The sequence below is a fragment of the Brassica napus genome, chromosome C6 (genome assembly GCF_020379485.1).
Source record: "Brassica napus cultivar Da-Ae chromosome C6, Da-Ae, whole genome shotgun sequence".
Lineage (NCBI taxonomy): Eukaryota > Viridiplantae > Streptophyta > Magnoliopsida > Brassicales > Brassicaceae > Brassica > Brassica napus.
In genome coordinates, this window is record NC_063449.1 from 41,058,545 (window position 1) to 41,083,038 (window position 24,494).

The following is a 24,494-nucleotide window of genomic DNA, read 5'->3' on the forward strand; positions in this document are numbered from 1 at the left end:
AAAATTTATTAATTTACCGTATTTATTAATTTATCGAATAATAATTTACAAAGTTTCCATTGTATAATACTAGTTTATGACTTTTTTTTGTTTGAAACAGCTAGTTTCTAGCGCTTCGGATTGCAAGTCCGACCATTCCAAAGTTCATTGTTCTCTCAAATGATTTTTGATATTTAAATGGCTACTTGTCCCCAAATTATAACAGAAAACAAGTTGCAAATGTATAACGAGGTCGAGCAATCAAAGATTCAAAACTCAAGGACCACTTGTTCATATCATAAGATCCACTTGTATGACATTAACCACTTGTTCAAAATGAAGCTTGGCTATTGAAAAACTGAAAGCCTTTTATACCAATATGGATAAATCTGTAAGTGAGTTAGGTTATTCGTAGTCGGCTCGACTGGTATAGAAAATAATACTTGTGCACAATTAATATTAGAAGTCAACCAACACTTCATCATCACTACTAAAAGTTGATGATATAGTTTTGCAACATCATTTGTTGTCCTACCACGTATGTTTTGTAGATTTATCCAACAAACTAATGATAAGTATCCAAGACTACGTAACACTCGGCTAAATACTTTTCAAAGAAAATACGTTTCGGTTTCTGTAATTGTTTTCCATAGGAGTATGCAACAACGTAATAGCAAAAAAAAAAATTGAACACATCGTAATAGCACTTTTTATTACGTTTTTTTAAAAAAAAAAATTGGCTCCAGGTGATTTTAGGAACACTCCAGCACATTTTAGTAGGAGAATGTCAGAGCATTTGGACCGTTCACGTCCACCTCTTAACTCTTGTTCTTCCAATGACCATGTAGCACAAATAAATGAATGGTTTCATGTAAAATGTTATGAACAACATTTAACCTTAAAAGTTGAAGCCTTCCAAATTCTTACCAGCCCACCTAGATATAACATTGGGGGTGTCCTTGAGCTCTGGTCAGAACAACACATTTTTTCAGTTTGTTTATGATGAATTTGCATTCTATACTCAATACACCGAAACAGACTTCTTCTTTTTTTGTGTAAAGCAACATTCATTTCTTAACTTAGGTTTGGTACATTAAACAGAGAGCTTGTCTGGCCACAAGGCCAGCTCTATAATTAGCTAGTCTAGGGATACATTTAAATTCAACAGCAGTAAATAGAACAGATAGAAGGTGGATGTCGTTGAGAAGAACAGCGATCTCTAAATGTTTTCCTCTTGAATTCACAAGGTTAATGAGAATCTAAGAGTCTGAAAAGATCAAAAGAGCGTTAATCCAGCACTGAAGAGCAGAGATCATGGCGTTTCGTAACGCCAAAGTTTCCGCAGTAAGAGACGATGCCACAAAGGAGGCAGTCGCTGAAAAAAGTCTTTTCTGGAAAGGAAGAAAGACAAAAGTGATATCTTCCCTCATGGGAAGGAGGATGAAGATGATCTCTCCCAGGCTAAGGATGAAGTTATTGAAGCCTTTCGGTATAACACCAAGTGAAATATACCCTTAATGGCATGATTATCGGAAATGACAAAGCTTGTGGAAAAGTGTCAAGGCCCACTAGAGAAAACCATTTGACCCAGCCCATATTTTTACTTCCGTGAGGAATGGAGAGGAGAACGCAGGTGAATAGCTCGGAAGATTCCTAGTCGATGGAGGCTTGCCTGCAACTGATTCGTCCTTTACTCTCAAGTAAGAGGAACTTAGCTGTGATAGAGGTCAGTAGCAGGTGGAGAAGAGAGATAAAACTAAAGGGTGGTGACGATCTCCAAGATCTGCTAGGGAAAGTTCTCGCTCTGGTACAGACTTCTAGTCCAAGATATTTGAGAACAACTTAGTTATTTAATCTGCAATCATGAAAAGCATCATTTAAACTTCCAAAATCATACAAACTTGTAGAATAATTAAGTACGACGTTGCTAGGTCAAGTGATTCTTCAAGATGACGAGATTGTTATCATTTTGCTCAACTATTAGAAATAGAGTTCTACCAAGTAACAATAATGGACGAGGATTACTTAAAATTAGCAGTTGTTAAGCTTAGAGACAAAGTGTGCAGAAAAAGAAAAAGCTTAGAGACAAGTAATTGGTATATATACATATGTCATAAGCGAGTATATTTTCGGGAAAAAAAAAAACAAAAAGGTCAACGGGAAAAAGAGAAGATTTGACAAGTTAATTGGACTCCAATACTTAACAAATTAGTTTAATTATGGACTCCGGATCATATAGAAAAATACCACAAAATGATCAGCCAACCTGCAATCTTACCAATCAATTATCTGCCCCTAAACACAACCAAATTTAAAGTGTTTCACCGTTGATTAGAAGTGTTAGATTATGGTTGCAAAGCTACAACTGAGAAATAACTTAACTTAGGTGCAAATGGTTGTCAGATGGAGAAACTTTGAAGCTTGATACACAATTTGAGCTATTTTAAGTATGGATGGAAACAAATCTGGAGCAGCTGTTTCAATCTTGTCAGGATTGGAAACTCGACAATTTTTTGGGTGAACCGGGCAAAACACCTTATCTCTCCTCCTACAGATTAAAAAAATGAGATACATTACAATTCAAGAATCTTATCGTAGCTTAGTAAGGTCTTGGATTGTTTTGTCTACCAATTAAGATGTTAATCTTTGAACGGTATAAACCTGTTTGGATAGATCGTTAAAGTAGAGCGATTGTTCGTACGAGTGAATATGAAAAATTAAGCTGTAATTATGAAGTTAGTTCTGATGAATTTCGAAGGCGATTTTACCCCCCCCCCCCCCCCCCCCCCCCCCCCCCCCCCCAAAGAAGTGATGCTTTGAGTACAATTAAACCTATACAACTTGCATTGACTTGTACTTTTGTTATTGATAAATTGGTAAGATAAACCCACTTTTTTTTTTGCAAACATGATAATCCTACTTTTCTAACGTCAATATGTAAATATGCGCTATGGATGTGAAACAATAAGAAATGAGTAGATAATCAATCACGTTTCGGCTTTAGTCTCCACTCTCCATCACCATGGTACGTGGATTATATAACAAAACCATGTTCTTAATTAAAGATTTAGTCACCTTATTAATGAGGTAAAAATATGCTACACCTTTTCTGCAAGGCCTGTAAGGTGTAACATACGTTTTTCTGAAAAGTAAATTTAATAACTCCTAAAATGAAATTGTAATAGCCAATAAACATCAAACTCCCTTTTTCTTGTACCATAACCAGCGGGCAATTTTTTTACACGCGTATCCTGTTGTTTGTTTTCTTCTTTTTTTTGCAAAACCGTAACGTTTGTAGTTTGCTTTGGAACAAGAGTTAGGAGCTATGTAGAACTTAGGCTCTACTGAATACTGTATTTTTACAAGTAAAGTTACAGTCCAATCCGTATAGCTTCCCTAAAATCAGGACTAAAAGGACGCTTTGGTGAAACAAAAAGAGGCATTATAGGCACTACGTGCTGAACATGAACATAGCAGTTTTGCCTCGTGTGTAATTCACGTGCCACCGAATTTTTTTTTCTCAATATTTTTATTTCAAAAAAATATCAAAACTTCTTTTGGTTTGTTTATTGAGTTTTGTCGGTATCATCTCTGGGTGGTTCTCGTGCATGTCTCCCACTTTTCATCTCCAAAGTTTCCTCGTATCTCCACCCCTCTGGACCTCTGCTAAAACTCAATTACCTAAAGATCCCTCACATTTATAATCTTCTTTTATGTGCTTTAATTTGAAATTTGAAAACTAGCTTACGTTGCATAGACTCGTGACCACGTAATTTTGAGCATAGATAAAGGTGAGTGGTAAAAATTGTTTTACGAAACCCAGCGATGATATGATGAGGATTGACATACGATGATGTGAAGATTAAAGAAGTGGGCTTGATTGAGTGAGACGTAATTGCGAATATAGATAAAGGTGAGTGGTAAAGTTCGTAATATTGAAATGCATGGAGGGCAAATTCCAAAGAAGGAAAAAGTGGAAGAAAGAAAGAGATATTGGCATTCCCGAAGAAGGAACTCCCCAACTTTTGCCAAAACAAAATGCCAACTTCACTGAAACACACAACCTCCTTTCCACCACCATTTCTTGGTCTTTTCTTCTTTTTGGTAACACTAAAACAGTTAAAAAAAAAAAAAAAAAACTTATAAATAAAAATACAAATCTCTAGTTAAAAATAATTGTTTGTCGAGAAAGTAATCGTATTAAAAATCTATGTTTTAAATCAATGTCATAAAGCCTGGAATGCACCAGTTTTTTCCACCACTTTCTCCAAGAAACGCAAAAGATTAAAATTATACCAACTCACTTTAATTTATGACTCAGTAACTTCTTCCTTATAAATACAAATTGTCCACAACTTCTCTGAGTTCCACTTCCAAGGAAACTCACAAACACACTTCATGCCTTTGAATGTCACTTATAAAGATATTATAAAGGGATAATGAGAATCAGCTGTAATGGGTGTAGAGTCCTACGCAAGGGTTGCAACCAAGATTGCACCATAAGACCATGTCTTCAATGGATCAAATCCGCAGACTCCCAACAGTGCCGGCTCAATAGGGAGTGCGGCCGGTGCGACCGCCCCGGGTCCGGTTCAAATCTTACAATATTAGGGGCCCTAATTATTTAATTAGCATATCTGATTTAGATTTAAACAGTATTAAAACAATGTATCACAATTTTTTCTAGTTAAATTATCAAAGAGAATATACATGTTAATTTGATGCTCGAGTCGAAATTTCAGAAAATTTTTTTACCAACGTTAAAAAATTAACTTACTATAGGGGCCTTAAAATTCTTTTTGCCCAAGGGCCCTTCTATATATTAAGCCGGCCCTGACTCCCAAGCCAATGCCACACTCTTCCTTGCCAAGTTCTATGGTCGAGCCGGTCTCCTTAACCTCATCGAATCTGGTCCTAACCATCTTCGTCCCGGTACACACTCTAAAAGCAAAATTTTCCTTTGAATTATCCTTTTTATACATAACGGTTCACTGAATTATCTAACAATGCATTTGGGATTAGATTCTGTTACATGCACACAGACATCACTTCTAAAGTGAGATTTTTTTCAATTTTCCTGTTTAATTTCATAACCTTGGTTGTGTTTTTTTTTTTTGGTAATCTCTAGCAATATTTAGGTCACTTTTGTACGAAGCCTGTGGACGGATCGTGAACCCTGTGGATGGTTCTGTGGGTCTGATGTGGTCTGGAAACTGGTCCCAGTGCCAAGCAGCCGTTGATGCCATTCTCAACGGCTTACCCATCACTCACACGCCTCTCGCCAGTGCATCCGCGTCGCACCAGATCATTCCTCCTCACAGAACATACGACATACGCCACGTGGCGAAAGATCCAACAACAGGCGGCGACAGTTCGGAGAGTCTGGCCCTTGCCCCACGTGTTAACGGTAACAAGGCGAAGACAAAAACTGGCCGGTTAAAACGCCTAGCAGAGACCGTGGACTTCCAACTAGGTGAATGTAGTCACGACACGTGGCAGCTCCAGTGTTCTGGTGCAACGCATGGCTATGGTCAGTTGGCGTTGGAGAACGTGGAGAATCGAAGGGAAGCTCCATTAAACCAAAGCTCGAATCTTGGGCGTGATGATCAAGTCGATACCAACGAGGTTGGCTTAGAGCTCAGACTTGGTTAGAAGCTAAAAGGACAAAAAAAAAAGAGAGCATAATTGTTATCGTAACTGCCGTTTTCATTAATAATTTCACTTTCTACTTGCAAGGGGAAAAGGTCAAGAGACGCAAATGAAACTTGAGCTACTGGCTTGTATGTATTTTAATTTGATATTAATGTAAACTCAATATGTGATAGAGGTCCTGAGTTTCGACGTGTTATATAGTTATTTTATAGGATTAATTAGTTTATCTCAACGAACGTCACTAAAATAATAATTTATTTTGATATTATTATCTTCTTGCATATGCAAAACGGAAAAGGAAGCATTAATTAGTATAAAATATTTCACCTAAGGAAATAGAATCAATCACCTTAATTGGTTTAATAAGTGAATCGAATTGAAATGGATCCCTGCCAGCCAGCCAGCTCAAGGGAATGACAGTGTCAGGTTGTTTTCGAGACTTGGGAAAATCAACAACAGTGAAAGGAATATCTTTGAATGATGTAATGACAAATATTTTGATTCCATACACATCTGCATAATTGCATCTCCGTTTAATGTAACTTTTTTTTGAACAACTCTTTTATGTGACTTCATCGCCCCAGACGGAGTAACTGGATATGTTCTCTATGTACTTGGATGATTTCCAACTTTTGTTTTTCTAACTGTACAGCCGTTTGCACCCTCTAGTTTTTCTTTCCCATTCCTAGTGGAGAATAGAAGGGTGCCTGTAGGGTGGGTTTAGAAACAAAATCTCATTGAACATAGCGAAATATTAAATGTAATGTACAGGATTATATTATACACACACCAGATTTATTGATAGTTTTATTTCACTGGCTTGTTATATTAATGTAATGGAAGGCTTTTCACTCTGATGTTACAAAAAAAAAAAAAAAAAAAAAGGCTTTTCACTCTGTTGTCGTGATGGGCATGATAGTGACTCCAACACTGTGAATAACATCACTAACTTGTCCATGGAACCCAATGATCTTGTACCCATTCTCCCCAAGCAAGAATTTCTCACCGGAATCCATTCCAAACTGAACTGACTGCCTTTTGTTCGTCCTGAACCTAAGAGAGATAATTACCGGTTCCTCAACTCTGAAGATCTTGTTGTAGCAGCCTTCCAAGACAGTGATATATTCACCATCCTCAAGAACAAGCTGAAAATGCTCAATGATAACAAAGGTAAATGTCAAAAAAAATTAGGGTAATTAGCAGTTGAAACCAAAAAAAAAATAAAAATTGTTTTGTTGTCTATGGAATTGACCTCTTCAACTCCGAGTAATGTCTTCTTCCCATGGTCCTCTCCAGAAACCAAGCCTGTGCCTTTAATATACTCAAACTTAACAAAGGATACACAGTCGTTACTTTGTCCGACGTATATAGTCCTTACACCGTCGTAGACACCGTCATCCCATATAACTCCTCCGTTGCCGCCTACCGATGACAATTTCTTGGATTGAGTCAAGGGCGTAAGAGTAGGAATCTTTGCAAAGTATGCTCCAAGAGCATCAATAGCATCACCATCCATTCCATGGAACCCGACAAGTCTACAATTTTTTTGCTTCAGGACAAACTTCGTGCCCACATTGTACCCAAAGAATGATGTTATCCCCTTTGATGTTTCGAACTTAAGCGACGTAATAACGGTATTGCGAAAAAAGCTCGGCTTATGATATGTTGCTTCCACCGATATGATGTATTCCTCCGGGCAGTCAAGCACAAACTACAACAAGAACATGACCTATGAACCTTGAGATTTGTTATGCTATTTCACTTATAATCAGACTTATACCTAATTAACACGAGTACCTATGAACCTTGGGATATGTTATAAACCACTCGACTATAAGAACTACTAGAAATTACCTCAGATGGTGTTTCCCCTTTCACCCCATGGTGATGTGTCTCTATCTCCTTCCCTTTCTCGTACTCGAACTCTAAATAAGTTATACGGCAATTATCTTCACCAACCCGCATCATTTTGACGCCATCGTAATAACCATTGTCCCAAACACGCCCTTTTGTACCCCCTCGAGCTTCTAACTTGTAAATAGGGAACGGCGTGGTCAAACAGTTCTGTGCAAAGTAAACTCCAAGAGCGTCGAGAGCATTACCCGACCGTCCATGAAACCCTACGATTTTGTTTCCTCCATCGTAAAAAAGGAACTCTGTACCGGCGAAACCATTAAGCAATTTCTTTGGACCAAACACTGGAGACATTTTACCCTTCGAGGTCTTGAAGAAAAGTGCCGTGATCACCTCCTTGACATCGAGGCGGTGGCACCTTCCTTGCACCTCTATAATGTGCTCGTCCGGATCAAGTGAAAACTGTATGTGAAAATATCATTTATCCAATCAAGAAATTAAAACAATAGATGAATATTGTATGAGCATATCGTTTAGTCTAGGATTTTTTTTAGTTTTATTGGCTTATTATGCGTATGTGAGTTTGACAACAAAAAAACGTCTGGATAAACTATATACTATAGAAAATTAAGAATGTGAAAAATGATCGAAGTAATTAAATGCAATGGATAACCTCTTCAGGCTGAAAACTTATTGTCCCATATTCACGTGTTACTACTTCGGCGTCTTCTTTCACGTACTCGAATTTGACGTAAGTGATACGCGTGAAAGCTTGCCCTACATACACTTTTCTTATACCCTGGTACACATCATCGTCCCATTCATGTCCTCCTTCACCACCGCATGGTGCCAACTTCCGGTACATCTTCGCCATTTCGAGTCTTCAAATACTGTAAAATGAATAAGTTACTAAATTGTTTAATTATATATCCAAACTCAACAGTGTATGTATATTCGAACTTTATTCAAATATATAGCAAGAACACCAACACGGTCCATTAATCCCAGATAAAGCAATCAAATGATGAGTATGTTATGTTGTGTTATGTGTTTTGGTGTTTTTATTTGAGAAAGGCTTTTTTGTTGTGTGACGTTGATAACCTATCTTTGGTGTAACATAAACCAATGAAAATAAAGGTATATAGAGTATTATCAAATAATAGCCCCACACATCGAACCAAAAACGCATCTCACTGTGTTTAAATAAGATTTTTTTTTTTTTTTTGAAACTGTAAATAAGATATTTCACTTCACAAATTTCTCAAACTTCCCAAATGTTTCTCCTTCTCTTAAAGATTTTGTGAAACGATCTCTTAAAATGAACAATCTGACTTCTTAAATATTATATATTCAACCTAACAATAAAAACATACCTTTGTCTTTCCTGCCCCGTGTCATACTTTGTTTTAAGTTCAACAAACACCTCATATTACATTAGTCTTCTCTATGTCCATGAACACAAATCATAGAATGATGATCAACTGCAAACTAATTCTCAGGTATACATGTATTTGTTAATTATACGAGGAATTAATGGTACTTAATGTTTCTTTTTTTTTTGATCAATGGTACTTAATGTTAAAATTACAAAAATAAAGTTTAGTTTGCATAAACAAAATAAAAAAAAAAATTCTGAATTCAAAAAACATATATAAGGGACAATCATGTGTTATCTGCAAAAAAAAATGAGAATGCAAATAGATACCTGAGAAAGTATGTGAGCGATATGGAGAGAACTGGTAAATTCTTGAGCTCTAACTGAGAATGGAAGATATAGATAAGAACGGAGTTATTGTTAGATGAACCATATGTGTGTCATCATGTGTATTTATTGACTCTTGTACAGTGTACACATTTTTGGTTGATTCAATTATTTAAGTAACCAACTCATGATCAACGAGAGACTCTCACAAATGCAATAAATGCTTTTAATAAGAGCCACCTTTATAGATGTAGATTTTATGAGCTGAAAATCCGAAGATGCATCAAACATTGGATCAGGAAGCAAATGACTTGACAAAACTCGAAAGATGACTTTTCAAATAACCCTCTGAGCTGGATCTATTAATTTGCAGAAATTCAGATATATATATATATATACTCTGCAACAGATAAGAAGAAAATAAACCTGGAGAACAATTTATCAAAGGTTGCTTGAAGATTATATTATTACCGGCCAATTGATTTAAAATTTATTTTTCATTTATTTTTGTTACCTTTAAATCTTAAATACGTTCTAAAAACATCACTATTCATAAGAAACCAATAGAATATCTCAAAATAGAAAAATAATAATATTTTAATTACATAATTACTTATATTAGCTGCACCAATAACATGACCAATGTTATATATGATAGTTCTCGTACGAAAACTACTGAATATTCTCTCTTTTTTCTTTTGTTTAGTTTTTAAATTTTTTTTTTATTAAATATTGTGTGAGAGTTTACCGTTGTTCATGCTCTAAATATGAAACTATTCAGACTATCTTCAATGGTTCACCATATTTTTCACTATTTTTTACTATAAAATAGACTAATTCTATAATATATTCCAATGATACTCTATTTTATAGTGGAAAATAGAGTGATGAAAAAAAAAAACAAATTATTCTATATATAGAGTAAACTCATTTTTACTCTAATTTTTACTCTATTATAGAGTAAAAATAGAGCACCATCGAAACATTTTTATTTTAAATTCTATTTTAGAAGGGAAAATAGAGTGGAGATAAAGATGCTTTCGAAGAAAAAAACTACTCTAGTATAGTCTGTGTATTCTGCAAAAGCCAAAAATGTATTCAATAAAAGTGTTTTTGAGAATAAATTTTTCGAAAAAAACAAGAAAACATGTTTTATGTTTCATTGAGCGGATTGCAAATTTAGATTTTTTTATAAGTAAAAATCTATCTTATTAAAACATAAACATTACGTAGGACCTAACCTTTATTTTGTAAAATTTTAAATTAAATATATTTTTCTACTTTATAGTTAACCTACGTTAACTCACTAATATTTTTTCTTTATACGCTACTATCCATGTTTCCAAACAATATAATCATTTCTTTATACTACTATTCATGTTTCCAAACAAAAACATTACGTTGGACCTTACTTTTATTTTGTAAATTTTTAAATTAAATACACTTTTCTACTTTACAGTTAAACCTACGTTAATTCACTAATATTCTTTTCTTTATACACCATTATCCATGTTTCTAAACAATATATTCATTTCCTTATACTACTATCAATGCTTTCAAACAACACTATAATTAATATTGTGTCCAAAGAATATAAAATATTAGATCTTATCTTTGTAATAATTTTATTTTCTTTCAAATTATTTAGATAAATTAATAATTATAAAAAAAATTAAATAATTTATAAAACAACTAAAATAAATAAAAGTTATTTTTACAGATTTAAATACTACAAAAACATTTCAATCAATAATAAATCAATTAATTAACGGATTATTTTATTTATATTTTCTAAACAATGGTTATATCATTTATTTAAGTAACATAATTATTCAATAATAACCATAACATGAAAATATAATGATTTTCATGCACATCTATCTATATATAAGGTATTGTTTGCCTCTTTCATGTGCCTCCACTTCACTAAGTCGTGCATCCTAGAAGCGACACATGTCTCCTTTCACAAAAACGATGCGTTTCATTTATTTTTGTTTGTGTTCCGTCTGGGTTTTCGTTTTTTCTGTTGTCATTATTTTAGTTTATAAAGTCCAGTCCACTAAGAATTAACTTCAAATGTATATTCGAGACTTATACATATTGGGCTACTTTGTTAAATTAGGCCGAATTCTAATCTTAACAAAATAATAAAGTAAAAAATATAAAACGATTTTAAATCATTAAAATACTTACGTCGGTAGAAGAAGATATGACAATAATGGCGATGGTGGAAGAAATGAGAACGGTGGTGGCCGGAACAAATGACAGTGCTCAGTTGCAAATATGGTAAATGTAAACAGCGTCGGTGGTAATGTGTAAATGGTTCTCCACGTTCTTCTCCAAGAAGTCAGATCTTAAACATGCAAATGAAAGGAAAAAAATAAGTCAAGGATAGGAAAAAGGCGAAGACAAGAAAATGAGTGTGTTGGGAAGAAAATAAGTCAAAGATCCCAAAAGTTAATGCAACTATTGGATTTAAAAGCAAAGGATGTATGATCAATGAAAGAAAAGAAACAATATATTAAAAAAATTAAGTAAACGTCAAAGCATAAAGAAAAATCTGAATTTTTTCAAAAAAAAAAAAAAAATCTGAAGAAGTTAAGAAAATATCTGAAGAAATTGAAAAAAGAAAATTGCAGGAGTCAAAAAGAAAGCGAAGAAGAAAATAAAAACAAATTAAGGAAGAAGAACGATTTGATGAATAAATCTATCTTTTCCTATTCTTTTTTGGTAACTGGAATAAATCTATCGTACAATAAAACCACTTTATGATAAATATTTTATAAAACTAATAATATTTTATAAGAAAATATTAAATCGAGTATTTCATGAAACGAACTACGTGTCATCTTTCATAGGTTTTGTATGTCTGAGTGAATATTGTCTCAGTGAATTGGTGAATAAATATCGTCTCAGTGAATATTGTGTCAGTGGCCCAAAAAAAAGTCTCTAACTAACACACACAAATAGTAATCTTTGCTAAGAGAATAATATCTTATATATTAAAATAGAAGTCACAGCCTTGATTCATGAGTGATTTTTTAGAAAATGGACCTAATGAACGTATTCCTAGAAAGTCATATTACATTTAATCTCTAATCTTATCATTTAAATTTTGGGCCTACCAAAAAAATTTATTGGGCTATCAATAATTGTATTTAAAAAATAGTTGATCCATTGGATTTATAGATAATATAAATTAAATAGATATAATTTAATGTTGTAATATCATACCTCCATATGTTAATTATTTAAATATTTGTCGATGTTAAATTTTAAAATTATGAAGATGATGTTAAATTTTTAAATTATGAAGATTTTTTTAAATAACATAAATCATATTATCTAACAATGATTAATCTTTACTACCTTAAACCAAGGAAAACAAATTTTAAACTATATAGTTTATTTTAAAAATTAAAAAAAGACTAAATGTTTAATTATATACTAGATAATATAAATATGTGAAGCGAAAATTTTAATTTTAAAAAAAATTTCTAAATTTGTGAAATGCTACAATATTTTTGAATATGACAATAAAAAAATATTTTACTAATATTTATATATATATCTATGATTTTAATAATGAAATAATAATTCGAAAATATATATATAGGAGAAGATACAAATACATGTGAAATTTTGAAACAATTTATTCAATGAAAAAATATAGCGTAAACTTATTATGTTTTAAAAATTGATAGACACATATATATTATAATATAGACACATATATATTATAATATATATACCAATTTAGAATTGAAAACAAAATGTTTATATAAAAATAAATGAAAACAAAAATCTGCGCAGTTGCGCAAGTCGAGATCTAGTTAACTTTTAAAATGAATTAGTAGTATAACACATAATATATCTTATAATCATTATAATTTTTTATATAGCAGTAAAACATAAGATCTATAAATTTATAAATGTTTTCATTATGATTTTATCACATCTAAGTAATGAAATGTAATAATATAATCTATACTAATACCAAATATTTTGTAAACCAATTCATTTTATTTTAGTTTGTAGGAAATTCACTATTCGCTAAGGTATGCAGCATACCGAAATCTAACGAGTTATTAAAAACACAAAAGGAATAAAAAGTACTTTAACAAAAAAAAAAGTAAGCAGGAAGAAATTTGTTGTGCTATTTAATATATACGTATAATACAAAGTTTGCATGTATACTATATGTTTATATGACAAAAATATATTATAGATTAAATGGTTTGTTTAAAGTTTAGCACAATGGGATTGGTTAGTTTTGAATCAATATGTTTAAGAGAAAATCTATACGAGAAACTAAAAGTCTCAATTCATTCAAAAACAAAAGAAAAGACGTAATGGAGTAACAAAATAGTCAATGTAATCTAATTTTCAATATAGATATAATAAACTAAACATTTTAAATGTATTTTACTAATTATTTTATTTTTAACAGGTTTTTATTTGGCTATACCCCCGTAGAGCGGGTTTTACCCTAGTTAATTATAAAGAATTTTGTAGCCCCCTCGTGAGATTATTAATGCCAACAAAGCTCGATGAAGAAGTTTAGTATGGAACTTAGGCCTGTCCAATATGGTAAAACCGAACTGTAACAAACCGAACCGAACCGAAATAGACAATATGGTGTGGTTTTGGTATATACCATATAAACCGAATGGATATGATTTTATAAAAACCGTAGGATTTGGATATGGTTTTGTTTATAACTGATTAAACTGAATAAACCGAACAAAACTGATCAAAAGTAGAAACATGTAATATGTACATATTTTATAACGTCACATGAAAATCTATTTATTATATAAGTTATTCTTTTGTTAATAATTATTATCATAATTTTTATAGTAATAAAGAATCCTAATTTGAAAACACTTAAAATATAATTAAACAACAATTCATCGCAACTGACGCTTCATATTTTCTTAGTCTTCTTCTTTTAATCATTTTGCTTTCTTTTAGCATTGATTAAATTGAAGTGAGGGTTATAAATTTGTTGGATAATAACTAGAAAAAAAAAATCACAATTTTTTTTCTTATAAACGAATAGAGTTTCACTCGAAAAAGCATGACTTTGATGAACACTAAATATGGAAGAGTGGAAAAACTTTTCTTTCATATTTCTCTTTTGTTCTTTTATTTTTATTTTCAAAATTTCGAGCTTTGATTTAATTCAAGATTTGATTATTTCATCTGAAGGTATAAGCGTTTTTATTTTTTTTTGTTTTTTTATTTGAAATATAATATTTTTTAATAAATGACTGCGATGACAAAATGACTCTAAAGTTTATATAATATGATCTCAAACTAAATAATTATGTTTTGGTATAAAACCGAATAAACCGTAAACCGACGGTATATAAACTGAACTGAACCGAAATAAATATGGATTTAGAATGGTAGTTATATTTTACTAACCGAAATACCAAAAACCCGAAAAATTCGAACCGATATCCGGATTGGTACTTGATTTGACAATAACGGGTACGAGTATAGTACCAGGTATTTTAATTATGCCCAACCCTACATAATCAATCAAGTTTCATCACAAACACAAGTGACAATGGTACGTAGGCATCTCTATGTGGGCCTCCAGAATTGCGAGAAAAACATTCTGAAAGAAATATACCCCAATGGGCCTTTCACGCTTACATATCGTGGACAGAACCACGTGTAAACTGTGAACCACCCAGTTGATAAAATATCGGCAAGAGAGAGAGAGAAAAAGCACGATGGAGTGAGTCAACTACTCACCTTGTACTTCCCACAAATCTCACCTTATTAAAACCTTAATCCAAACAAACTCAAATTAGCGCAGTGGCAGAGAGATGTCAGAGTACCTGGTCACTGGAGGAACTGGTTTCATCGCTTCTTACATCATCAAATCACTTCTCGAACTCGGACACACCGTTCGAACCACTGTCCGAAACCCTCGTAAGATATTCCTCGATCTTTTTTTATTATTATTTTCGAATCTTTTACCACTAAAGTGATTTTGATTTGTGTTCGAAAAGAGGATGAAGAGAAAGTAGGTTTCCTATGGGAACTGAAAGGAGCGAAAGAGAGGCTGAAGATGTTCAAAGCTGATCTAACGGCTGAAGGAAGCTTTGACGAACCAGTAAACGGCGTAGATGGAGTATTCCACACGGCTTCTCCTGTTATTGTTCCACAGGATCACAACATTCAAGAAACATTGGTTGATCCTATCATCAAGGGTACAACCAATGTTATGAACTCCTGTGCTAAGTCCAAAACCACTCTTAAAAGGATCGTTCTTACTTCTTCTTGCTCCTCGATACGGTACCGTTTCGACGCCACCAAAGCCTCTCCCCTCAACGAGTCGCATTGGAGTGACCCTGACTACTGCAAACGCTTCAACGTAAGAAAACATTTATCGATTTGTTATCTTTTTTTTTTTTGGTAACACATTTATTTGTTATCTATATATAAAGAAATAACTCTGTTGATGGTATGTGTGTGGTTTTGGATATATGTATTAGCTTTGGTACGCATATGCAAAGACTCTAGGTGAGAAAGAGGCTTGGAGAATAGCTGAAGAGAAAGGGTTAAACTTAGTGGTTGTGAATCCTTCCTTTGTGGTTGGTCCATTGCTTGGACCTAAACCCACAAGTACTCTTCTATATATCCTCGCCATCGTCAAAGGTCTTGCTGGAGAGTATCGGAATTTAACGGTCGGGTTTGTGCACATAGACGATGTAGTTGCTGCACATGTGTTAGCCATGGAAGAGCCTAAAGCATCAGGGAGAATCGTATGTTCGAGTTCGGTTGCTCATTGGTCTGAGATCATTGAGTTGCTAAGAAACAAGTATCCTAATTACCCACTTGAGAACAAGTAATATCTCACGCTTGACAAGATTTCATAGTGGAGATCTCATTTGGTTGGTTGGTTGGTTGGTTGATTGATTCTTTTGTTTTGATTTATCAGGTGCAGTAACAAAGAAGGGGACAACAATCCACATAGTATGGATACAAGGAAGATACATGAGCTAGGATTTGCATCGTTCAAGTCATTGCCTGAGATGTTTGATGATTGTATCCGCAGTTTTCAGGAGAAGGGTCTGCTCTGATGATATCCCATCTCCATTTATCTTTTATTGTCGGTTGCTGGATCGTGATCGTGATTGTGTAACAAATTGGTTCCAGTATAATAATAAAACTCAATAAGCTGTTTTAATCAATCGCTTGTTCAACTCTTGTTGTATTAAGCGTTAGCAAATGATCTTTAAGTGGTGGCTTTCTATTGTACATGAAGGTGGTTTTATAGTCAAGTTAGTAATACCAAGGCAACATCTTATTTGAACTAGGACAGATTTTGTACTGCTAAACATTGTTATATATATCAAATAGATGTTACAAGGTCAGAATACAAAACATTTGAAAGTCGCCGTAGTGTGTATATTTTTGATGAACGGGTAAATGAATTTTCTGACCATGATTTGCCAATAGGTGTGCTGAAATATTGTCAGATCTTGTGTATTCAACTATTCAAGTGAACATCGGCTAAATCTTGTACTCCAAAGAAAAATATCATAATATATATATATATATATATATATATTCAACATTATATTCTATAGTATCGATCAATATTTTACAGTCTCATTAAATGATGAGAGGTTATCCCCATGATCCAAGTAGTTCATTGCTAGTAATAGCAACAATGAAAATTTCCATGTCTTATCTTCCTTAAACGAAACTCCTCCCACCTTGAAGGGCTCAAATTAAATCGTACTCAAGCTAATGGGCCGAGAAACACATCTTTCATTTAGCCCATACTCCAATCCATAAAACATCAAAGGTTTAAGAACCTCGATAGAAAAGTTTTGTACACTTCCAAGGACAATCCGAGACCCTCAATATAAAATGCTAATGTTTTTTTTTTTTGATTAAATGCTAATGTTAACGTCTCAGATTATTATGAGTATGAATGTGAATATACCTTTATAAAAACTAATATAACATCACAAGCTTGGAAGCTTATCACAAGATCCTCTACTTCATCACCTCACCTCACCTCGCATGTGCATCACAAAGCTCTCTTTCTTATGGTGTATCACGTGACCAAAACATGACACGCACGTACGGAGAAAAATAATACTGATACAAGAACGTGTGCAACCAACCACCAAGTAGTGGAAGAGTTACTAGTATTACACTATAGAGTATAAAAGTCATCCTTTGACTATTCCTCATTTCCAATCAACCTTTGGATTTTTTTTATTATAAATATTAACATCTAAAATGCCATACAGCTGTTATAAATACCTTTAATTAATTGAAAAACTTGACAAAACCAACCCCTGACTTGCGGCCACTTCCGTGCAACTCCCTCTTTAATTCCCCACCCTCCTCTTCACTAGTATTATTCAACTTTTTCTACTAAAAGATAAATTAATTTGATTTCATAAAATAAACAAAAATTAGGTAGAAGAATGGTGTTGTGTTTCGTGATGGCGCGGCGAATCAGCAGCGAAATAGTGGCCAGCAAACTTTTCATGAATTGTCACTTTCTATTAGATTCTTTGTTACAATAGCAACGCAACACCTCATAATCTTAACGCTCCATTGGTAACGATATACACGACAAACAATGGCGATAAGAACAATGTAACAACAAATTATATAAACTGAAAACAAAAACTTCCATTACTCACATATTATTCATCATTAAAAGGTTAAAGAAGATTGAAGTAGATGTAGTAACTAGTAATTAATGATAATCACACTCTTAAAACTTTGGACGGCTCTTAAAAAGCACAATGAACAACCCACATTTAAGAGATTAACTGAAGCATAAACACTGTCACACTTAGTCTTGTAGTACCATACATAAACCAATTTTAAAATTAAACTCACTAAATTGCAAAACCCGGCTAATTATGTCTTTAAGATCTTACTTCTCTCCGGAACACACTTTCTAGTATGTCTGAACATAAACACAAAACTAAAAATAAAACACTCTTTAACTTAAGCTACAAAACTTTTCAAGGGGATGTGCTGATCGGCGAAAAAGAAGCTAGACTCGAACTCAACATCTGGAAAGTCCCAGTCAGGTAGCTCGCTCGGACCACTGTCTTCGAACCAGAGCATAGAGAAGTCATCAAACTGATCATCAGTGAACAAGCAATCCAAGTTTAGTTGGTCATGATCTTCAGTAAAGAAACCAAGATCACCCATTTGTCCCTCTTCAGCAAAGAAACCAAGATCAGGGATCGGTAGTTCAGCAAAGTTGAAACCGAACAACACTTCCTTGCTTGACGAATCAACACCAGCAGTAGTAGTGGTGATCTTGATCTCCTCTTTAAGAGCTGGAGTTGAAGCTGAAGTGTCTTGCTCAAGAGGTGAAGAGCGAGAGCATTGACTAGTCTCAGACACAGACGCAGAATCATTACTAGTGGCGAGGAGTGCGTCATATTCTTTTCTCTTGTCTTTATAAGCTTGATGAGCAGCTTCTTCAGTCTCAAAAGTACCCAACCAAGTCCTGTTCTTGGTGATAGGATGTCTAATCTCCGCAGCCCATTTACCCCACTTCCTCTGCCTAACACCAACAGGCTTCTTAGACAGCCTTGGACGAGAAGCACCTGCAGCTGCAGCTTTCTTGCTGGTGGTTTTGGTACTGTCCTGAGAAGAACTCACAGAAGTAGGCTCAACACGAGGAGGAGCAGCAGACTCCACCAGAGGTGGAAAGTTAACAACACGGACGATGCGTCTCGTCTTGGTCTCTCCTTCGTCGCTTGATGAATCGTCAGTTGCGTAAGGATCGTTGACCAAGATCCTAACTTTTCTCAAAGATTGTTGGGTTTTTTCTTGAGGATTGCATCTCTTTGGTTTCTTCGTATCACTCAACAACAGTTGTTCCCTAATCCCTACCATTTCCAAAACCCCAAATCCTCAAAAACACCCACACAAAAAAAAAAAGACACACTCTTCAGATCAAAACTTGTTTTGTAATAAAAAGATATCAACGAACAATAAAAAAAGAAAACTTTTGCTGCTTTATGTGAAAACCACCAAAGACTTCAACGCCAGAATAAGTCCTGAGACATAAAAACAAAACACAAAGTCTTGACCTTTAGCCTCTTAGATCTCTTAAAGAAGATGAGAAATGAAAAAAAAAAAGATGATACCTTTTGGGTCTTAAGCGCATGGAAAGAGAAGGACTCTCGAGAACAAGCCTCTGCTTAACGCAGAAGTGAAGAGCAGCCAGACAAGATTTCGAACGAGTAGTTGTTGAAGAAGATGATGATGAAATCAGACAAGAGATGTTAAGCAGGGACAAAATCACAACTTTTGATTCAAACTCAGCCGACATAAATCTTCTCACGAAGCCCTAAGTTTTAACTGTTCCTGTTCTTCGTTAAGACAGAGAGACAAGAAGAAGAACAAAAGTGAGAAACACAAAATAAAAACCCACACAGCTAAAACCCTAGAGAGATTAGATATCTGGGGACGAGATTTTTCTACGGTTTATATAAAAAAAATAAAATCGAAGGATCCGTGACAAAGTTGCAGAGAGGAGGAAAAAAAAAACAGTAAACAAGTGTTAAAAAAAAATAAACTGGATTCTTACAGAGAGACGACGCAAATCTCTAGAAGAGAAACAAATAAATAAATGCAAGGAGGAAGATGGTGAAGAAAACGATTCTTTTTTTTTTTTAATAAATTCAAGAAAAAATGCAGAATAAGCAATAAATGTTTAATAACCTTGTTTTGATGTTTCTTCGGATTCTCTCTCTTCTTTCTGCTTTGTTTGTTCTCTTTCGCTCTGAGTATATCTTTCACACTCTTTATAATCTCATTTACATAAACACACTGATTTTTTAAAATAAAATAAAAAACACACTGATTTTTTCACTTTTGTAAAGGTCAAAAATGAACCATTCAAAGGAAAGAGCGCATGATTATGGGAAAATAGAGTATTCACTTTTTTAGTTAGATTTTTAACTGCTATTTAGAAACTGAAATGGTGAATATAACACTATTTTGCCAAAAAAAAAAAAAATTCCTAAACTATTTGTTTTTACTTTTTTATTGCGTTACATTTTTTTTTAATAAACAAAAAAAAAAAAGAGAATTTTAACATAGTATTGTTAAGGGGAGACCATCTAATGAAATTAGCTGGCATGGTGGGACTAGAGACAATTTTTCACATTAATGGCGCATGACTCTCTCATGCATCTATCATGGCCCGCCAAGAATTCCCGCGCGTGGTTCTCACTTTTCCTCGCCACTAAATTTTTCATGAGTCATTTTCTAATTTTATGCTTTTTTATATAAATCTACTAATTTTGGTATAAAGAATCTCAATTATAGTTAAAATAATATATAACTAATTTTTTAAAAATCTAACTAAATCCCACTTTTACTGGGTTTTTTTGGTTGAGCCGAACCGAACAAATATAGCCAATCCAACTGTTGTATAATTATAAGGAATCTCCATTTCCACTCTATTTTAAGTAATTCTAAGTAAATATGAAGTGAGGAATGTTCAAATATAATTCTGTATTTCGCTCCATAATAGAATTTACTCCATAAATGGAGTAATTTATTTTTATTTGTTCATCGCTCTATTACGGAGTAGAAAATTTAGTGGGATTAGAGTATTTGTACTTCATATTCACTTTTATTCTATTTGTACTTCATATTCACTTTTATTCTATTTTAAAAGTAAAAATTGAGTTTTACATTGGAGATGCTCTAAGTTTAGAACTAACGCATTTGGTGTTTCTCTTGCATCAGCAACAAAGAGCGATGACTCAAAATGGAGCCTGGCTGGTTTCTCCGTTACCACCCGGAAACACAGCTTTTACGGTTGTTAGCGGTTGACAGCGTTTCGAAACAATCATACAAACCGCTACAAATCGATTCAAACCGCTCCGAACCTCTTAAAATCAAAAGTTGGTTTCAGATAGTGTTTGCGGGCGGTTGCATGAGGATAATTATTTTTTCTTTTTTTTCAAAAACCATATAAATACAAAAATAAAAATATTCAATAAAAAATTTAAATTAGAATTATAAAAATACTAAAATATATATATATTATATTTTAATTAATATTATAAATTTTAAAATAAAAATATTTTCTATAATATTAAAAATTTAAAACTATAACTTTCTAAATATAATTTTCATATTTATTAGAATATTATGATTTTTGATATTTTTTATAATTGTATAAAATGTAAATATTGTTAATTTATTATTTAACTGCTGTTGTATTTGGTAGTTACCCAGTCATAAGTATCCCGCAAACGCACCAATTTTTAACCGCAGAACCAGTCGTACAAATCTCTTAAAACCGCTAGAAACCGCAACCACTCGCATCCTTAAACTCCCGCAGCCGCAACCGCAACCTCATCCGCTGCGTTTAAACCAATCAAGGCCTTAATGAAAATGTTAGAAAGAAAAAAACAATTGGTTGCGTTTTGTACGATTGTACGGCTTACATTTAGGTTTCGTTAGAAACTTATCATGTACTGAATGAAACACACAATAAATACCGGAAAATCAAATGTCGGAGTTAAATTTTAGATTTTCGATTTTTATATGCATTTAAATAAGGAAATTTATTCGGGTTATTAATTTAAAATTTAGAATACGGATGTATATATTTTTCGAGCGTTGCGGAAAATAATTAAAAGTTAGTGCATTAGTCTTGACTTTCGCTCACTCTATTATCAAATGTTCAGTTGTTTATTTTTAAACAGGGTAGTGAAGTGATCATGGAATAAATTATAAATTTCAAACTAAAAATTAATCAAGCGACAAGCTGTATATTTAAGGAACAACACCATATAATTATTGGATGTGGAAAGTGAGTGCTGTTTTAATATCGAATTTTTGTCTAATATTTTATTGAAGAATCTTTAAGACACATGCGACACATGTATGAAAAGATTCTTCCTATGTTTCGCTTCAATCTTACTCAAAGCTAGTTTTAGTCACTATCATAAATCAAACAATTTAACATCATTACATTATCATAATACCTTTTTGTAAAAGAAATGCAATGAAATTCAAATTTCATGATTTAAAAAGAGGTGGTACGTGTAGTATGTCACATTGATATATGGTGGAGAAAACAAATTCACATGAGCAACCTAAGTATGATAAGATCACACAATAATATTAGGAGTAGAGATTACAAAACCCATGGATAGTATAAATATATTAGTTTGTGTTTCTTTGTAAAAAAAATAATACTATGAGGTTCGGGACAAACCCCTAATCCTCCCAGATCCGAAACCATATATATTTATTTACGTATATATAATTTGGTAATACGAGTATATAAAGGCGTTACAAAATTTAGTGGAAGCACGGCCTGGTGGTAATAATAACAAAGAAAAAGGAAGGGAATGTATAATTTTAAAACGTATTAAAGTTTAGCAAGAGAGATGCACGTGAGAGGAGATGCAGATATGGGTTCATAGGATCACCACGTCTTCGCATTTAGGTGAAGAAGTAGCATCAGCTCTTCGCCACCTGCCAAGTTCACAGAGTACAAATCTAATGATCCATCTCTTTATCACGTGATCTCTATAAAGTAATCCCCCACTACATTCATTCTGAATCTAAACTATTATGTTACATGTGCTAATCCCCCACTATATTCATTCTGAATCTAAACTATTATGTTACAACATGTGCGATCTCTTACGATCTGAAATTATTATTAAATGACCATATTACCAAAACGCTCCTTCAGTGCGTGATAAGGCGTTTTTCAGTGTGGATGCTATGTCAGTGCATGCATCCATGATCCACAACTCTATTTGTAGTAGAGAATTATACGAACCAAATTTTGTTATTGTCTCTAATCTCTTAAATTAGTAATCAATCACCAATCTCAAAAAACTCAGTAAGTCGTTTCAGTTTTGTCAGTGCATGCATTTATGATCCGCGCAACTCTCTTTGTAGTAAAAGAAATATACGAATGAACCTTTTATTTACATCCAACTTCTTCAAATAGTAATCACTATGGATGGGGGCGAATCAGATATCCGAATTTTTGAAAGCATTTGTGACTTGCTTCATATGTTACGGATTTTAATTTTTCGATTTGCTTTGTTTCGCAAAAATACGGATATCCAAAAAATGAATAGATGTTTGCGGATATTTACGAATACTTACGGATATCTCATCCGTTTTGATTAATACAAATAATCTTAAAAATTCAATACAATTTTTTTGTAAATTTTTGTTACATGATATATAAAATAAAAATTAAAAAAGTAGTGAATATACATATTTTGTAAATTTTATTAACTTAGTTAACAATTATAATAACGTAGAACTGAAGAAAAAAAAATATAATTGTCATAATTGTTTTTTCTTTTTTTCATGTATTATTTTTATATAGGTAATAATGTGAATATAATTCGTCAAATCATATGTTAGAATAATAATTATATAATTTTAAAATTTTAAAAATTTAAATATAATCAAGATATACATGCATTTATATATTGTCGGATTGGAGCGGATATTCATTTTCCAAAATTTTAATATTTGTGATCTGCTTCGATTTTAACAGATATTGATTTTTAGTATTTGTTTTTATTCGAAAATTTACGGATATTCAAAAATTTTGGATCGAATTGAAATGAAAAACAAATCAAATCAAATTTAATGGATAAAATGCTCAGCCCGTAGTAATCACTAATCTCTGAAAAACTCTACCACAGCTTTTCTTTCGAAATATGTCAAGCCAATAAAACTTTTTAAATTTCTGCCTGGTGGATCTGGTAAAGTTCTGTAGTTTATAACTTATACTATGATAAGTTGTGCATGGTGAGTTTATTTTTATCTATTATCGACATTATTTTACAATTTTTTACATATTTGATTATTTTATTTATACATATACAATGGTTTTGTTGTTATTATATAAATTCTTTCTGATGGATCGAATCAATTTTTATTAAAAATTGTGGAACCAAACTATAATTAACATATCATAGATTGATCGGATTGGACATTAAAAAAAATTACGACACAAAAATCTTATTTGTTATCCACCGAACACATTTTTGAAAAAATGAAGAGTATTATTTCTACAGTTGAATTATTTTGACATTTATCTTCTATATGGTTTTGAAAGGTTTCGGGTTAATCATCGAATTGATACATGTCATTTAATGCTTTTAGTTGTATGCTTAAGGAAAATTTACATTTTTGTAATTTAAAGTTGTTTTAATAAATTCAAAATATAACATATAAGGTTTCCTCATTTATGTAATTTAAAGTCGTTTTAAATTTTTAAAAATATAAC

The 24,494-nt window shown here is 32.8% G+C and overlaps 4 protein-coding genes across 10 annotated transcripts; 2 read left to right on the forward strand and 2 right to left on the reverse strand.

Moving 5' to 3' along the window:
* Nucleotides 1-1,293: 1,293 nt before the first annotated feature.
* On the forward strand, nucleotides 1,294-5,827 carry LOC106406740 (LOB domain-containing protein 42). Its single transcript, XM_013847462.3, has 3 exons — nucleotides 1,294-1,468; nucleotides 4,807-4,911; nucleotides 5,108-5,827. Exons 1-3 carry the CDS (start codon nucleotides 1,294-1,296, stop codon nucleotides 5,629-5,631), a joined length of 804 nt encoding a protein of 267 aa, XP_013702916.2. The 3' UTR covers nucleotides 5,632-5,827.
* Nucleotides 5,828-6,080: 253 nt separating this feature from the next.
* On the reverse strand, nucleotides 6,081-9,409 carry LOC106406714 (jacalin-related lectin 22). Of its 5 annotated transcripts, none has more exons than XR_007325220.1 (6): nucleotides 9,191-9,409; nucleotides 8,159-8,375; nucleotides 7,486-7,947; nucleotides 6,884-7,342; nucleotides 6,422-6,776; nucleotides 6,081-6,338 (listed from the first exon to the last, which is right to left on the reverse strand). XR_007325220.1 is itself a non-coding variant. In XM_022705345.2 (6 exons), exons 3-6 carry the CDS (start codon nucleotides 8,357-8,359, stop codon nucleotides 6,522-6,524), a joined length of 1,377 nt encoding a protein of 458 aa, XP_022561066.2. In that variant the 5' UTR covers nucleotides 8,360-8,375; nucleotides 8,859-8,973; nucleotides 9,191-9,334; the 3' UTR covers nucleotides 6,347-6,521. The 5 variants fall into 5 exon arrangements, 4 of the variants coding, with proteins under 4 accessions (XP_022561066.2, XP_022561068.2, XP_022561067.2 ...); XM_022705345.2 differs by lacking the exon at nucleotides 6,081-6,338 and adding an exon at nucleotides 8,859-8,973 and having other exon boundaries at nucleotides 6,347-6,776; nucleotides 9,191-9,334; XM_022705347.2 differs by lacking the exon at nucleotides 6,081-6,338 and adding an exon at nucleotides 8,859-8,929 and having other exon boundaries at nucleotides 6,347-6,776; nucleotides 9,191-9,307.
* Nucleotides 9,410-14,878: 5,469 nt separating this feature from the next.
* Nucleotides 14,879-16,398, forward strand: LOC106357167 (tetraketide alpha-pyrone reductase 2). The gene is made up of 4 exons (XM_013796846.3): nucleotides 14,879-15,133; nucleotides 15,214-15,578; nucleotides 15,700-16,052; nucleotides 16,146-16,398. Exons 1-4 carry the CDS (start codon nucleotides 15,028-15,030, stop codon nucleotides 16,285-16,287), a joined length of 966 nt encoding a protein of 321 aa, XP_013652300.2. The 5' UTR covers nucleotides 14,879-15,027; the 3' UTR covers nucleotides 16,288-16,398.
* Nucleotides 16,399-17,973: 1,575 nt separating this feature from the next.
* On the reverse strand, nucleotides 17,974-20,044 carry LOC106354018 (ethylene-responsive transcription factor ERF118-like). Of its 3 annotated transcripts, none has more exons than XM_013793861.3 (3): nucleotides 19,925-20,044; nucleotides 19,348-19,567; nucleotides 17,974-19,257 (listed from the first exon to the last, which is right to left on the reverse strand). In XM_013793861.3, the coding sequence occupies exon 3, from the start codon at nucleotides 19,091-19,093 to the stop codon at nucleotides 18,188-18,190; it is 906 nt and encodes a 301-aa protein (XP_013649315.2). In that variant the 5' UTR covers nucleotides 19,094-19,257; nucleotides 19,348-19,567; nucleotides 19,925-20,044; the 3' UTR covers nucleotides 17,974-18,187. The 3 variants fall into 3 exon arrangements, with proteins under 3 accessions (XP_013649315.2, XP_013649316.2, XP_013649314.2); XM_013793862.3 differs by lacking the exon at nucleotides 19,925-20,044 and adding an exon at nucleotides 19,791-19,889; XM_013793860.3 differs by lacking the exon at nucleotides 19,925-20,044 and having other exon boundaries at nucleotides 19,348-19,803.
* Nucleotides 20,045-24,494: the final 4,450 nt, after the last annotated feature.